The sequence below is a fragment of the Amphibalanus amphitrite genome, unplaced genomic scaffold (genome assembly GCF_019059575.1).
Source record: "Amphibalanus amphitrite isolate SeventyFive unplaced genomic scaffold, NRLGWU_Aamphi_draft 000775F_arrow, whole genome shotgun sequence".
Classification (NCBI taxonomy): domain Eukaryota; kingdom Metazoa; phylum Arthropoda; class Thecostraca; order Balanomorpha; family Balanidae; genus Amphibalanus; species Amphibalanus amphitrite.
In genome coordinates, this window is record NW_024882269.1 from 337,828 (window position 1) to 354,799 (window position 16,972).

At 48.1% G+C, this 16,972-nt stretch overlaps 1 protein-coding gene across 1 annotated transcript; it reads right to left on the reverse strand.

Moving 5' to 3' along the window:
* Positions 1–845: 845 nt before the first annotated feature.
* LOC122365962 (adhesion G protein-coupled receptor L3-like) lies at positions 846–11,817 on the reverse strand. Its single transcript, XM_043337653.1, has 13 exons — positions 11,584–11,817; positions 11,053–11,237; positions 10,618–10,792; positions 9,657–9,858; positions 9,199–9,318; positions 8,643–8,856; positions 4,742–4,866; positions 4,142–4,263; positions 3,531–3,597; positions 3,014–3,161; positions 2,605–2,732; positions 1,942–2,128; positions 846–1,606 (listed from the first exon to the last, which is right to left on the reverse strand). The coding sequence occupies exons 1-13, from the start codon at positions 11,646–11,648 to the stop codon at positions 1,476–1,478; spliced, it is 1,869 nt and encodes a 622-aa protein (XP_043193588.1). The 5' UTR covers positions 11,649–11,817; the 3' UTR covers positions 846–1,475.
* Positions 11,818–16,972: the final 5,155 nt, after the last annotated feature.

Genomic DNA, 16,972 nt, shown 5'->3' on the forward strand with positions numbered 1-16,972 from the left:
GTTAGGATCTGGTTTGATTTTAGTGGTTGCGAGCCATTTATACGGTTTTATATCTACATGTCGATTGTCGATTGATTGATTGATTCATTCATTCGTTCATTTAATACGTGTCGACATTTAGCATACGAATTGACATCCAGGATCAATCCGATCAATCTACCATTTTCATATAAATATCATGCATATATGTGGCACAAGACCTATGGTTGCCTCGATACCGTGCCAAATCACGTTTTGCACAATGCACAAGTAAATTATATTCGCTGGGTCTTCCGTGCATTGTGCTTAGCAAAAACAGGAATGCAATTGTTAAGCGACGCAAAATGTGCAATGCAGCAAGTGACCACACACACCCGCCCAGCCCCCATGGTCCACCAACACGCCCCACACCACTCGCCAGCCCACGCCAACCACCGAGACGAGCTCCTCCCCCCGCGCTGGTCTGACGCGACAGCTGGTCTACAAAGCGATCCACCCGGCGACCCGAGCCGATGTCAAACGGCGTGGGTAGACTGTGCCGCTTCACTCTCGGGTCATGCGGCACAGCCTACCGGTACCAGGCGGCTGCTGCCAATGCTGAGCCATAGGAACCCGGTGGATAAAGAGTAGGGGATCATCAACCTGTACACGACTGTACACAACGGCACACTGGTATACACAATACACAAACGAAGAGAAATAAGAGAATATTGGAACAGTTTCAACAGCTAAAACTTTTCATAATTTTTAGCCGCATCATGAACTAACGAACTTTTATGGATAATAACTCATGCTTAAGTCTGAACAGCAACGCTAACATGAAGCAATCGTTGAGCATTGAAGCTGAAAATTATAAAGAGCATCGCTCAGGTATGCAGTACTGTTGAATATTTTTTTTTCGGTCACATATTACATTCACATACAACCTTCATATATGCCTATAAGTATACCCAATACCACCGACTAGCATACAGCATACAGGGGCGGATCCAGCTCAGTTTTTTTTTTTGGGGGGGGGGGCAAACCATAACAATTTATCGATTCTTTCCATGCATCGTCCATAGGCGTAATGTTAAAATTATGCCGTTTGGGGGGAATGCCCATTTTGCCCCCCCTCCCCCTGGATCCGCCACTGACAGCATACACAATTAACATTGGTGTCTGGTGATATGCTAGTGTAATGCATGTTTGATGTCAGGTAAGTAAATCATTTCATTGGTTACAAAGTTCTGCCATGATAAAATGCTGACAGATACTAGCTGACACCTATCCAAACAATACCATGCCTCAAAGAAGACCGCAATTGTCTATAAAAAGAACACGCATGTCTCACATCTCTCGATACTACACCTAACTCTCAGTATATTCACTTCGGTGACTGTGATTATATCCATTCTGAGCACTGATGACTCCAGCGGGATTCAGCCAGCCACAGTAGCCGAGTTCTACCAGCCTCCTCCGTGTTCTACCAGCCTCCGAGTTCTACTAGCCGAGTTCTACCAGCCTCCTCGTCCCACGACGGCGGGGTCCGTGGACTCGAGTTTACGCAGAGTCTCGTGGTCGCCAGGCGACGGAGTCGCATTGTCTTCCTCGTGGACCCGTTTCAGCGAATAGCGACTGACATCCGCTGTGAACCATTATTGATATGGTTAAGGAGGAGCTGACATGCTGGTAGCTACTTAATTACCTACGTTGTATTATTTTCATTATCAAATTCACAAACATGGATCGTGGTTGACTGACCTTTAAGTTACAATTTGAAGAATGTTTTAGTACAACTGCCTGCGGCTAAACGACGTTGAAATCGTCGCACAGCCAATCATTCGATCAATTTTCATATGCACATAACCTATACGTGCCTACGTGGTAATATACACAATTGACTCTTGAATAACGCTACTCCAGTAGGTATTCGTGGGGCTGATGGACACGCTGCAGTGTCTGCAGCTCATCCTTCCTCACCTCTGATCCGTGTTACCACGCGCAGCACCATGTCACCGGCCCTGTCGAGTCTGCCCGGCCGCTCCTCTCTCTCCTGATCTCGCTCGCTGGGGTCGGGAAACGGCGACACTTTATCCATGGAGCGGTGTCGCTGAACGCCCACGTTCGGCCGCGCCGACAGGTCAATGTCCGTGATACCCACTCGGTTCTGGGAACGAGAACAGAAGAGCGCTCATGAGTCAACATATCATGTCATTTGAATAACTAAATCAATCAACGGTAGGTAAACGCCCAAGGCATGTAATTGGATAAAACTATAGTCTGTTTTATGTAGGCGGATTACTTGGAGCGCTAAGTAAGCGCACGTGAGTCATCTATACCTATCTTTAACACTGGCCAGATAAAAATATCAACTTTCTCTTGATTTTACTTTTTGGCCTTCTGTTCAATCTTACCGCTCGTTTCGTGCCGTATTCACTTGTGCGTTTAAAGCAATCCGCCATCGTTAAATAAACAGACATACATAGTTAGGTGTCTCACACTCACACCAACGAACCATCGGCCAATGTCACAACTATCTGTAAGAATCTTGGTTACAACCAATGTAACCATTTATTTTTCTAAATAAAAATAACTCGTAAAAACACTTTTTAGAAATAATAATCGTTCCCCTCCATCACGCACCGTTGCTCTCCACAGGGCTCGCTGCGCCTCTGTTCGATTCTTATCGTTCAGCAGCACAAGGAATACGAATATGAAAAATCCTTGTAGAGAGTTCAAGATTGTAAAGACGACTGCAAAGAATGAAAGTCCTGAAACAAAATGAATCAAAGACATGTTGTTAGAAAATAAACACCATGCATGTTTCGGCTTTCATATACATAATTCAGAGAGAGAGAGTGAGAGAGAGAGAGAGAGAGAGAGAGAGAGAGAGAGAGAGAGAGAGAGAGAGAGAGAGAGAGAGAGAGAGAGAGAGAGAGAGAGAGAGAGAGAGAGAGAGGAGAGAGAGAGAGAGAGAGGCAGAGACAGAGAGAAGAACAAATGTTTTAAATCTATGGAAACGGCAAAATATTCACATAACTCAGACGCTAACCATTATTGAAGTAGAGGAACCCAAACAGCCATGTGAGCCCCAGGTTGACAACTAGGGAAGCCGAGCCGATCCAGGGCTGCATCGTCACGTGACTCCTGCCCTTGGTGCACCTCTGGAGCATCGCCAAAGCGAGGGCAGCAACGTTCACCTGACGGACGGAAAATGAGGAACGGGGATGAGAAAGCTTCGATAATAAGCGTGGAGGTCATGAGTCTACGAAGCTAATTCAAAGTCAGAAGGGAAGTGTATTTTTACGTTACTGTATTATGCATTGTTGCGTACAAACGGTTATGAAGTCGGCAACACCACGTCCCTTGAGCTCATATGCCTCAGGCTAATCCAAATGAATAAGAAAGGAGGCGATCATAGAGATCTTATAAAATATCTACATATGTTAAACTGATATGGAGGTAACGGGCATAAGTGATTAAAGCAAAATGAATACCTATTACTCTATGCCGCATTATCAGACATTGCATGTCCCTTGAGGAAAAATGATCGGAGTCCCGAGTCTTACCGTCAGCACCACCAGCACAGGACCAGCGAACGCCCAGATCAGTCCGTTCTCGACGCTGAGCCAGCATCTATGTACAGCGGGTTAGTAGTTACGGTTAGACCAGCACGACAGGTTAGTTCGAGGCCCTAGGAAAAGGACTAGGAACTTAAAGCGATGGCAGCTCAAGGTCTCAGGCTCTTTAGCTCAGGTCAGAGCTAATTCTGCGCTTACAGCGGAGCACTCGGCTGGTTAGAGCTAAGGCATTAGCTCATGTACCAGCGCAGTACATTTTATATAGTTTCGCATTATTGATATGGCCTAGCAACTTCTGATATCTGATTTACGATTAATTTGAAACAAGGTCAACTCATAACTGCCATAATTTTCCAACTTTTGTACACGAATAAGCCTTATCCTCATTCCTTATGCCTCATTCTCATTCTTCTCACTCCTTATTCCTTATGTTGTAGCGCCAACATATTGAGCCTTTAGTCGTGACTCGTGAATGTAAGATGTCGCAAACGTTAATGCCTAATTTATGTACCTACACAATAGAGCCGCAAAAGTTATCCATTGTCGTACCAAATTCGTATTTGCTCTGCGCCCTATATAGTCTCTCGCGATATACTTACGCAAGTTCTGTGCCGTATCCCTCCCCTTTCGTGATAGAAAGAGAGACTATGACAATAACTGCAGGCACGCCGTAGCCAATCATGTAGTATTGCCGCATGTAGTAGCCTTTTACACTTAAACCCTGAAAGAAACGGAATGGTTTGAGCAAGTGGCAGAGCAGCAGTTTTAGTAGCTTAAAAACAAGCTGCACTGCAAAAGCAGCAGTGAGAAAGCCGCGAATCGTTCATAAAGTTACCGTTAAAAGTGCATAAGCTCATGGTGGCTTACAAAATTATGGACTTAGAATGAAACAATGAAGCTATTTCTAACGATTGATAAAAGTTTTCATAAAAAGGTAATAAATTTGTAAACTTGTAGCATTACTGCATGTACACTTAAATGTAGTACACTTAAAGGCTGTGTTAAGTTCAGTGACGGCGAAAGTTTTGCGACCACAGCTCAGGTCCATGTTCAATGTTCATGTTAGTTTTGAATGCATTTTGAGCATCATTTCAATGTCATAACAAAGTACTGGCGGTGCTGTTCGTACATACTTTACACACTACACAGCTATGCATGTTTAGAGCCATGCGTGATAAATGAGCCCACTTACTACTTACTAGATACAACTGTATGCATATTTGAATTCCTTCGATGCACATCCAAACGAAGGCCGCCAAGAAAAGGAAATGCAAAAGCACAGCGACCACAGCGCATCCTGTTTCATTCCCGTGCGGTTCCAGTCCTGAAATAAGGAAAACGAGTTTATTTTTTTAATTAATTGGATATGATCGTATTACGTGCTGATCGAGCATGATGTGGGAAATTCATGATCCTGTTAACCCGGCAGGCGGTGGGCCTACCAGCCACCTTCCGCGCGGTGGGGGGGGGGGGGCACTTTCCCCCCTCCCCCCAGTATCTCCGAAACTACTGGACAGATCCGGAAAATTCAAACGGCGTTCGATAGCCCTGTCAAATTTGTCGAAGGAAACCAAATTTCAATGACCTTGGGGTCACCGATGACGTCACAGGTCAGGTCAAAGATAAAATGTTTCACCGTTCACGGGGCTTCAAGGGAAAGCGCTATAACACCGAGTAAAACGCATTTTGTCGAAAATCAGCGATAAGGCGTCAGTTGTCTAGTACATATGTTGCTATTAGAGGTCACTGGTCATACCAGGTCAGGTCACAGGTCAGGTTACCAAAGGTCACCAAGGGTCACAACATGAGCCCAACTTTACTAAGGTTATGCGATGCATGTTTTATGGCCAGTTTTTCATTTCCAATTCAATGGTGTTGGTTATAAGACCATCAGGTACGGTTTAGGTCACTTTCTGGTGGAGGTCAGGTCAAGGTCAGGTCAAAAAAGGTCAAATTTCAAAGTTGATATTTTTGCATATAATGGGTATTGATTCGATGCAGCTCGTCACGGGGAGTCTAATGGTGGTCTTTGTTTTGCGCTACGAGGTCTAGAATTGCTAAAAATTGAGTTTGAAAATTTGACGTCATCAATTTTGAACAGTTTTTTCGCTATAACTTGGCCAAAAAAAGAGGTATCGATCTCAAATTTGGTATGTAGATAGAACGCGGTAGGGGCTATCACATATATTCCGGTTTTTTTCGAAAATCAAAAAACTTTTTGGATTTTTTGGCTATTATATTCAAAAAATCTATTTTTTGATTTTTAGGGGTCAAAATCCAACAAATTCGAAAAACCGAAATAGCAGTTTTGTAGCCCCTTTTATTCCACACCTTTTATGTCTGAAACATTTTTCTGTATCTCTAAAGCTGTAGGCCTGACAGCTCTTCCCGCGAAACCTTTTTTTGGGTCGAAAATGGCAAAAATGACGTCACTCTGACGTCATTAGCGGCCAACCTATCATAGCCTTTGGAAAAAAAATTTTGGTCACCATGTGCGCTAGCTGCTCCCGGGAGGGTACTGAAAGTTTGGTGACGATCGGCGCAGCGGTTCTCGAGATATATCGAAAAAACTAAAGGGGGGGGGGCAAAAAAATGCCCCCCCCCCACCGCCTGGAAGGTTAACATGGAGCATAGCAAATTAACCCTCGCATGTGTAGGGGGAGGGTCGGATGGACCCCCTCCCATGGTTTTTCGCGAATAACTCGCGTAAAAAGCGGCCGATCGCGACGAAACTTTCAGTACTCTCGCATTGATCAATTTTACACCTACCCTGAAAGTTTCATGACCCTGACCCAAATGACCTTTGACCTGTGACCTCTTTTCCGAGACCACGTTTGGCCGGCATCGCGATTCCGCGTATGTCGGCTCGCATTAGCCGCGCGTTTGCAAGCTTTTCGTGGTTTCAAACGTTCAAACATGTGATTTGATGTTGCTCCCATGCACCCAGCCAGCAATTCGTCCGGGATGCGGTTGGGGACGGTCGGGATAGGCTCCGGATGTCCCGACTTGTCCCTACCGGGTTGGGTAGGCCTGGGTTGTCCCAATCGATACCGGACCTCGATGGCCGGCGGTAGGGGCGACTCGGGATTTCCGGACCGCATGCTTAATCGGTTGGGACGCGGTACGGATAGCCCAATCGAATCCCATGTTTAGACAGGCTTGTGATTTACGTTGTTATCCCAACCGATCTGGGAAGGCGCTTCGGGCACCATATCCGGTGGCCCAGAAAGTCTGGAAAAGCAATCAGATGGGCCGCGTGCAGGCAGACGCGTCCTCTGAGCGCAGCGGCCAGTCTAGCTGCCGCGTTGGTCAAGTGTCGATCCCTCCTTTGAGCTACTGCATCGGGATATTGCTTTTGAACTGGCTCTAGCAAGCGGTCGGTTCAACTGTTGTCGTTGCAGGGAAATCAGTCCGTCTTTGAGAACAGGGTGAGTATAGTGCACACTTCATCCGTGATGTAGGGAGCGGGAAAGCTATAGGTAATAGAAATTGTTATGTTCGTTGTGGTTGTACGGCATGTGAATTACACTCGTGCTGTCGCATGTTTGATCAGTTATCATGGACAGAAGATGTTTGGTCTCATTGTCAAGTGTCGTTAATGGTTGCATTGTAGGTTTGAAACCTGAATTACCAGGCATAGGTACGATGTGAAATGTCAGATGTGGATTATTTCTTAGTGATTTTAGTGTGTCCCAGACTTTGATTAATAACCTCTTGGTCATTTTCAGATGCTCTCTTCGCACAGTGGTGAACCGCCCGACCAGATGCCAGCCGTCTAGTTTCGCGGTGGCTCTCTGAAGCTCGTGACGGCAGACGGACACACTGTCCGCAGAGGAGCCGACACGAACAAGGCGCAGGCGTGCTATAATGACTGTGAACACCGGAAGTGAGTCCGCTGTGCCAGCGCCTTGCAGCGGCGCTAAGATGATGGCCGACGCCACGAATGTGCTGGCCAGGCTGTGAATTTGTGAAAATTTGACTTGTGTGCAACCAGTAAATTTGTGAATATATTTCAGTGTCCAATGTAATTCATTTTGTCGTGCAGGCATTATAAAGGTTGAGTTGGAGAATAATGAAGAGGCGAGGGGGTTGCGGTGGCGCAAGCAAAGTGGTCACATCTGCATAACAGCAATCTGCGGTTATAAGACTGCGGTTAATATGTCAGATGCCTGCGGTATTCCCAAACCGGCCGTGCGGGCCGAGTTGGGACATCCCGATCGGGATCGGAGTTCATCGCTTGTTAAAATGCCATAAGGCGGTCCGGATGCGTGCGGGATTTCCGAACCGGTTGTACGGGGAGATTTGGGGAATCCCGATCGGGATCGGAGTTCAGCGCTTGTTAAAACGTCATAAGGCGGTCCGGATACGTGCGGGATCTCCCAATCGGCCCTGCGGGGTAGGTTGGGATATCCGGACCGTTCCAGCCCGTACAAAGTGTCTCATTTCCCAATGCCGTCCCACTCCGGTCCCGATCGGGGTGGTGCGGGCTGAGTCCGAAAATCCCGATCGGGAACGGAGTGGGATTGCTGGCTGGGCATTAGGGTGGGTGTCAAGGTCACCTGAAGGTCAGGACAGGTCATTGGCCTTTGGTGACCTCGGTTCACTTTTTCGAGTTTTACATGTTTCTAGGCTAGTTTTGGAGCTGAATTCGAATTTAGCAACCATTTGAACGTTTACGAAGTAGTTTTGGTGACTTCGTAACATGTTACGAAGCTGTCAGAGGCGGTTGACACGTACCTACTACGAATACCCGTCACGACGCCTACTGGTTGACCTGACCTGACCTGACCCGACCTGGTCCAAATGCTTAAAGACATCATCTGTGATCAAAACTACCATGATATTCGTGATCAGCACCCCGAAAAACCCCTTAGCAGCCACACTTCACGACTTTCTAACAGGTCCCGATTTTCCCGACTTTGGGTCATTGACCTGACCTGGAAGGTCAACCAATGACCTAGGACCAATTGGGTATCATTGGCTTCCTCTCGTCACGGGCAACACGCTCGTTTTTTCCGCGAAGCTCTAGCTCGATCAGGGGCCAAACGGCAAGGGGGGTCCAACCGACCTCCGCACACAAAAACACGCTAATCCACTGACCGACGAGCAGGATGAACTCGGCGGCGAACAGGCAGATGCAGAGGTTGCGGTGGATGGCGAGCCGCTGACTCATGATGGCCTGTCGGTAGCCGTCCAGTGAGGCGTCGCGGCGGAGAGCTGGGATGGCAGTGAACACCAGAAGGCAGGCAGCCAGGCAGAGCAGGCTCAGCACACAACCGAGGGTGGTCAGCCAGCCCAGCACCAGGTCCAGCGGCTGACAGAGACATTCAGGCGGCCTCAGCGCGCTTTGCTCTTGTGAAAACATGTGGACATAGCCTTGCGGTACTATGCAAAGTCTAAATCTCATTTACTCACCATTTAGCTGTAAATGGGTCCAAGTGGATATGTTTCTTTTAAAAGTTAAAACATTCTATGTTTTGTTCTTCATTTCCTTCAATGGATTGAAGAAGACGGCAATGGCAATGGCGGTTATTGTTATCGAAATCAAAATAACTACTTTTCCAAGCACGCCGTACCGTTTCCTACACTGCAACTGAACACTTTTTAGAGCCCCAGTCGCCTGAAATCTGTTCTGTGTCTGTCGGCCGCCGCTTACCGATCCCTCCTGGATGATGCCGTTGATGTCCATCAGGGTGGCAAAGCTGGTCAGGTGGTCGCAGAAACACTCCACGCTGTCATTGGTCACCGCACCCACTCGGCACCCATTGTCCGACCACTGAGATAAGAACACACAGTTGTACGAATGGGCGTAGCGATTAATTAAAACTAAAATGACAAACACTCTGGATGATATGCAAAGACGCATAAACTATGGTTTACTGGCAAGACTGTTTCAATGCTTTAATACCTATCTCCTCACCAATGAAGAGAAAAGAAGCGGTGAACCAGCTCTAAGATGATGTCGTTGTCATAATCTTACTAAATCATTTAGCTACGCTCAATATTCAAGACATTCAATGTACAAAGCTATGCTTATAAAACGTTTTATCTGTAACTACATACATACCAGATTAGGCTGAAATTTATCACATCATTGTAAAATGTAGAGCTCACCCGGCTGATGGAGTTGTTCCAGAACACACACTGCACGTTGGAGAGGTTGAACTGTCTCGCCGAGAGCCGAGTTTGAAACCGGAGTGTGACACTCGAGGTATTAAACTCCACCGAGACGTTATCGACACTCGCGCTGATCATCGGAGAGTTGACAAACTCGGGAAACTCCAAGTTCTCCTGGGCATACCATTGGTCTGACGTTCTGAGAAACAAAAGTCATTGGTGTCGACAGCTGTTTAGGTACGGGTAAACCCGCGTATTTCGCTTGGGAATTATGTACTACAGGGCGTTGCAGGTAAATCCGACACTTGGAAAAAACGTGTTTATTCGAGTGCTTTGCTCACGATGAAAAGTTTGGGCAGTATGTTACATCTCTATGATCAATTGCCTCCCCCAAAACACAACTAACGAATTTTTCTTCAGCAACGAACGTCTTCCAGCAAGACTCCGCCCCGGCGCACAAGGCCAGGACGACGCAGGCGTGGCTGCTCAACAACGTCCCTCACCACTGGTCGCCGGACTTGTGGCCGCCCTCCTCACCTGACTGCAACCCCCTCGATTATTTCTTCTGGGGCGTGATCGAGGCCAAGACCAACAAGCACGCACACAATACCGTCGACTCTCTCAAGGCCGCCATCGTGGCAGAGTTCGCCGCCGTACGGACAAGGACACGGTCGCCAAGGCGTGCGAATCATTTCGCCCTCGGCTTGAGATGGTCGTCGCCGCCGACGGCGGTTACATCGAGTAGAAGTGCAGCATATGACTCGAACTGGTGCTGAATAAAATGCCAGGCCTGTGTGTGCAATATTCATGCTTTCATTGCCGATTTCGTATTTTGCCTCTCAAGTGTCGGATTTATCTGCAACACCCCTTGTTTGATTGAATCTTATAAATGTGCTGTAACTTGATGACACATAAAGAATATGTTGCCGGCACTATCACATCCCCCAGGCTTCCTGACCTGCACTCCTGACTCTGAAGCAGGCAGTCCATGTTGCCGTACTCGACGAAGACGATGGTGGTGTTGCCGCTATCGTTGAACCTGCCGACCTCGTCTGGCAGCGTCACAGTGGACCCTTGCTGTGTGCGGTACTCGAGGTTACCTTCCAGTGATGTATACCGACCCGTGCGCACACCTGCCGAAGACGTCACGCCGCTTATGTAAATGCGTTTAAAATCGTTGTCAAAATCGGGACCATGCCAAAACCTCTCTGTGCTAAATTGTGTGCCTAGGCTGCCATTCTGCTTGAATAGCATTATAATGCTGGTGCAACTTGTAACTCAAATACTAGACGTCAATGCCAATGCCATGTCGTATTATAATCCCGTAAAATTGTGCCTTTACTCGCTAAATAAACATATGAAGCAAGCCTAGTTACGTTCACAGAACACTCACGGATTGTGTCGTAGTTAAAGTCTGCGTGTGTGTCGTTGAGATAGGGCGCCAGCAGGTAGGCCGACTGTTCCACATTGGTCTGTAGCGTCGAGGAGGTGAGCGATCGGTTGGCGCGAGGCATCGAGTGCCACGACTCTTCCTGTCGGGTCAGCTCGCCCACCAAATAGGTGATATTGTTTACATACCTGGAATAGACCAAGGAGCCAAGAATAAGGAACCATGGGCACGTCAACTATATCTCAAATGTTCCTTTTAGACGGTCAATTACACTTTTGTATTGTGCGAATGGATTTACAGTGACAACGCCGAACGCGATATAGTGTAAGTGCAGCAATGCCTGACCAGCGGTCTAACAGTGCTGCGCAATGGTACGGCTCTCGCGAGATTAAGCGGTATAGGTTTGGCACTTTTACATTTCCGGTTATATCTCAGAAACTAATAGCTTGTGAACCAACAAGTCGATCGCATCTTCAACACTTAAAAGCTTAAGTCGACGAATGCTGCTGCCGCCGCCGCCGGATCGTTACGTACTGGCTCACGACCTCCTTGTCCTGGTCGGCCTGTCCGCTGAGCTGGGCCTGCTGAGCGGACACCATCTGTGGCAGCAGCTGCACAGAGTTGATGACGTCACCCGACGTCAGCGGCTTGTTCTGTGACGTCTGCTCAGTGACGTTGGAAGCCAGGTCGGAGACGATGTCCGAGACGGGCTCGGTTCCGTTGTCCAGACGGTTTTTGGCGTCATCGGTGTTTATTTTTTCCGAATGACATCCTCTGTCGGGGAGAATCCTCTTTCGGTCAAGTTTTAACTTCAATAGTTTTCGCTCACCGGCCAATGGCTTTGCATACTTGTGCAGTGGGAACTAAGTAGGCCAGCATATGCTCTGTCATATGCTCGTCTGATATGTTCAAACGATTGTTACCTATCAAAATTATTTATGATTCCACGTTCCCTGTGACGTTGGCGATAAGGCCAACTGCACTTGAAATGTTATGATGGATTTACATTCTTCCGTTATGAGGTGGCAGTGTTTTCCCGCGCCGGGCCTGGGACGGGGTGTTTGAACACCCCCTCCCCCCACTGAGGTTTTTCGCAGGTATCTAAAAAACGGCGGCGCGGAGCGCCACCGTTTTTGGCACACCTGTTTGTGCATCTTTTCCGCACAAGTTGTGAAAATTCCAGACCCAGGTCGCCTTAGGTCAGGTCACCAGGTCACGCCAAGTGACCTCACCTCAGAAAAAATAAAAGAATGCTCGTCATAGCTACACCGATTGATCGATTGCCTTGAAGCTTTCAGAGATTGATTAGAGCAGCCAGGGGTGTCGTTTTCCGAAAATGATTGGTAGTGCCCAAAGGCGGCGGCTTGCCATATATGACGGGGCTTACAAGGTAGGGTACCCCCAAATCTGCCTTTCTCATCGGATTTCGGCCACTTATTTTTCGCCCTGGTCATTGACAAGACTAACCGAAATCTAAAAAAAAAAAACACAAAAAAATTGGAAATCTGGGTCCACACCGGACGCCATGCACAAAACGTGCAGTTATATAGGCAATAGTGTCGGAGGAATGCACGCCATTCTGAAAGAGGCCCACATCGACTTAAAAGGACGGCTGTGCTGAAAGGGGACAGGAACAGCTTTGAGGGCCCAAGCCGACTAAAAAAGACGGCTGCGGGGCCAGGAACGGTTTTGAAGACCCACGCCAATTGAAGGGTTCGACAACTAACGAGGACTGGAAACACAACGATAGAAAGACCTGCTTGCCAAAATAAAAGGATGACAGTACGAGGGGCGTTCAGAAAGCTACGGGCCCGACCATGAAGGAGCAGAGAGATACAGCATCGACTCATTAGACCAAAAAGTTCATTTATTCAAATAAACACCGTTAAGACAAACACATTTCGCGCAGCGCTTCGCGAGAGCCCTCAAGGCCTCCATAACCAAGTGGGTTTTGGACCCATCCTGCACGTCCAAGACGGCTGATTTCGTCTCCCTGCTGTTAGCGAGGTTGCCGCTGCTAATTTTCTTATGTTGGGGAAGAGGTGGCAACCACTAACCAGAGTGTGCAAGGTTCGGAGAGAAAAAAGTGGATGCGACAACAACTCGAAGCTCATCGCTTCACTGTTCGTCATCCCGCCCATGTACGCAGGTGCGTGGTCGCGGATCAGGTGCACACTTTACGTCAGCTTCCCTATAGCCTCTCCTCGATGTTTATCGAATGGACGCACATCATCATTGTGTGCCCTGTTTTGGAAAGTTGACGAGCGAAGGGGGGGGGGTCGCATCGACCCCTCCCCCTGCCAGGCCTTGTTATGAAAAATGCCCAGGGCGAGGGTTAACGCTTGGTGCCTTTTCTCACTAACTACTATGAAACGAATCACTGCTCTCTTCTGGGCGTCGCCCATCCTATCCGAATGGCGAACTATGCTACGAATAGAAGCCCGAATCAATCACAGAAGAGACTTAATTAATGGCCACTTACTTAATTTGCGTAAGTGGACATCCCAATAACACATCATTTAACACACCGCCTTGCAGGCCAAAATTCCAACTCCTTCATTGTTCGGCCCGAAACTTTTTGAACGCCCCTGGCCCCCTCGTAGTTACGAGCTTCAGTTTTCGGGGTCTGATGCGGTAATGACCTGGCGTTGAACCCTGGGGAATCAGGCTGCATCACCCACTCAAATCAATATACCTATGGCCTAATCTGGAGCACCGCGGCACCTTCCGAAGTCGGTGTAGGGCCTCCAGCGGCTGGTGTGGAGACGGATCGGGGTCTATTAGGGGCGGTCGCGTGGTATGCGGGACTCAGAGGCAGTTATGGACCTCTATAACCAATTGCGTTTTCGAGCCTCTTAAAATCCATTAAGGACCGGAGTCCTAGACACGTGAAACCTCATTGTCAGCTACATGCACCTACTGTGGCTAGAACCTTATTTATGTACTTGCATATGTGCTTATTTAATATTTGCTTATCTGTTTATTTTGATTTTTTATCAACTGATAAGTGACAAAAGATTGGTAGGGCTCAGCGAACATTGGTAGGGCCCAAATAAACATTGCTAAGGCTCGGGCCCTACCAGGCCTATACAAAACGACGCCCCTGACTATTGTGAAACTTGGTAGGTAGGTAGGTAGGTAGGTACCACATAACTTGAAATTACTTGACGTAATGACATGATGTGGAAAGTGAAAATGATACCTAGGTATTGATGGAAATTTATGGACTTAGGTACGCTACAAGAAGATTGAATTGGTCAACCAATTCAAATTCAATCTACTTGTGGAGTAAGTCTATAGATTTTCATTAGCGTCGCCACGGGGGGGGGGCAAGCGGGGCAGCTTGCCCCCCCCCCAACCTCGGACCGGGCACCCCTGAGACCGATACATATCCGATGAGATTTTGGAGTCGGGAAAAAATGGGGGTACCTTTCTGAGAATGCCTGTGAGGTCAGACTCGGTTGGAGCGTGCAGTTCAAACCAGAGTCGGAGTTGCAGTCGCCAAAATCTTCATGACTTGGACTCTTAACTCGAAAATGTAAATGCTGTGATTCATTCCCTGTTCCTATTTGGTTCTTTATTACATTTTATGGCTGACTTTCATAAGTTTTGGAGTGCTGACACATAATTTTCGTTCAAAGCGTGACACGAAATATTCGGGGCCTTTCTCAACTCTCGTCAAATGTCTGCGACAGGCTCAAGTACCGTTCAAGTGCGCTTGCTTTTCACACAGGCTCCTAAGGAGCTCCACTGAGCTCTAAGAAGCTTTCAGAGGGCCCAAACCAGCCTCTGAGAGTCCCACTGGTGTACATGTTCTCTGAGGGCCCATACAGGGATCTTTGAAGACCTTATACATACGTAGACCTCTGAAGGGCCACACGAATCTTTGAGGATGCCTTCGAAAATTTATGACAACCATAACTGGCTTCTGATAGTTTAGCCGAACTTTTCAGGCGACAGACTTTGCTAACCCCAAGCCGGCATCTGAGGGGTCACAACTCACGTGTCCCTCCTAGGGCCGCAACACATGCTTCAGTATGTTTCTACGTAGGGTCCTTAGGGATTCGACACAGACCCCGATGGTTCACACTGTTATCCGAGGGCTCCAGGGTCACCCTGGGCCTATAGTCTCTTAGCGCCCGCCGCCCACATTGGCTTCTGAGGGCCCAACCTTGGGCTCGGAAAGCCCTAAAGCACCACATACACGTAAATATTTGGGGTGACCCACACCGATCTCCAGGATCCTAAGCAGGCTTCTGAGAGCCCACACTGACCCTGAGTGACCTGAAATGGCCTAGAAGTCCCAAGCCTATCTCTAAGGGATCCCTTGCCGCTATTCCGTTCGTAACTTTTGGTTCCGTTAAATATTTTTTGTTTCCCTTCCCGTGTAAATTTACACGAAAAACGAGAAACTTTTGTTTACACTCGAGTGAACAAAACACTTCCTCTCACTGGAGCAAAGATAAATTACATCCGATTCACACTTCCGACATTCACTCTCCGCCGAATGCCCAATCTAGCTACAATCGGCGGGGGATAAGCCCTGTGCATTTCATGTACCTCTGCATGTACTATTGGTCTCAAGATAAGGGTCCAGGCGACCTGTAGGTTTGATGCGGTGAATACCCCCGCCTTCGCCACACTCGCTTGGTGCTACGGAGCTCCGATCTCGCGACCGGTCACCTGTACTTGTAGACTGTGCCGCATGACATAGCAGTCGAGCGGGCCAGCGGAGCTTAGGCGGAAACTAGCGCCAAGTTTGACAGAGAAGGACGCTCGCCATTCCAGCGGGAGGGCCGCTCACCATTTTAACTCCATGTAGCGTCTCGCTAACAATGAAAGACAACACTGGACGACAATATAGGGTTCGGCAAAAGTTATGTCCACTACCTATGACAACACTTTCCTGTTCCTAATCGTGTCTACACCTGAGGGATGACGATTCAGGCTGCACTCCTGCATTGCACGGTCATTGGCCGCAAAATATGAGGTGACGAACGGGCCTCGGGTCACGGATCACCGAGCTACGGCCAGTTTCACAGAGATTGTCCACCTGAACGGCTGCGTCGCTACGTGAATGTCTGAAATTTCTATCAAGGGAGCTGAACCAGACTGTCGGCATGCTTCAGGCCGAAATGACACAGCGTGTCATTGCTGATTGGTTGGGACATCTGCCTGTTGTTTTTGTTTGCAAGTCTTAATTATAGACGAACTGTCTGCACAGTCCGGTGTTGGTGGGATAAGCATACGGCTGCTGGCAGTGTTGCTGATCGTTCCAGTTCGCCGGCAAGCGCCTACCATTTCAAACGTTACAGAAATCGCATTGAAAAAGGCGACCGGGAAGAGGGGCCAGTAGTTGGCGACAAAATTGGCCAAGCGGCTCGCGCTGAAGCGCTATCACATCTCCAAACAGGACCGTGAGACGCTTGGAAGAGCTCTCCAAGGCTCATTACCTACCTTTGGCCCAATACTAAGCCAACGCATGGTCAATGACATGTTGACATGCATTTTCAATCAGGACGGCGCGCCAGCTCATCGCTCTGCCAAGGCCTAGCAGTGGTGCGAATTGAACGTGCCAGACTTCTGAAGGAAAGAGATGCTAGCCCGCTGCCCTCCGGACCTCATCCTGATCGACGAACTTCGGGCTGTCGTCCAGCAGGACCTGGACAAACAGAAGCCGGCGGCCAACCTCGGCGCCTTGTCGTTACAGCTCAAACGGGCATGGTAAAAAATCCAGCCGTTACTGCACAACCTAGCTGCCACATGCAAATTTGCGTTCGTATGTAAGTCCCTGTTCGTGGGGAATAAATTGAACGCTAAAGAGAATCGCTGTCCCCTATGTGGTAACTTAGAGAGAACATTTGTTTTTAAGGATATCACTTATGCCGGACCATGTAGCTCACGCATGTTTCATTGCAGTTTC

What these genes read in the sequence shown, in the direction of transcription:
- LOC122365962 (XM_043337653.1), bottom strand. Translation starts at nt 11,648, where the DNA reads ATGGTGTCCGCTCAGCAGGCCCAGCTCAGCGGACAGGCCGACCAGGAC. An exon ending in CGAGTTCATCCTGCTCGTCG is followed by an intron (nt 4,867 to 8,642) that starts GTCAGTGGATTA and finishes TCCTTATTTCAG; the next exon opens with GACTGGAACCGCACGGGAAT. An exon ending in GTTCCTCTACTTCAATAATG is followed by an intron (nt 2,733 to 3,013) that starts GTTAGCGTCTGA and finishes ATTTTGTTTCAG; the next exon opens with GACTTTCATTCTTTGCAGTC.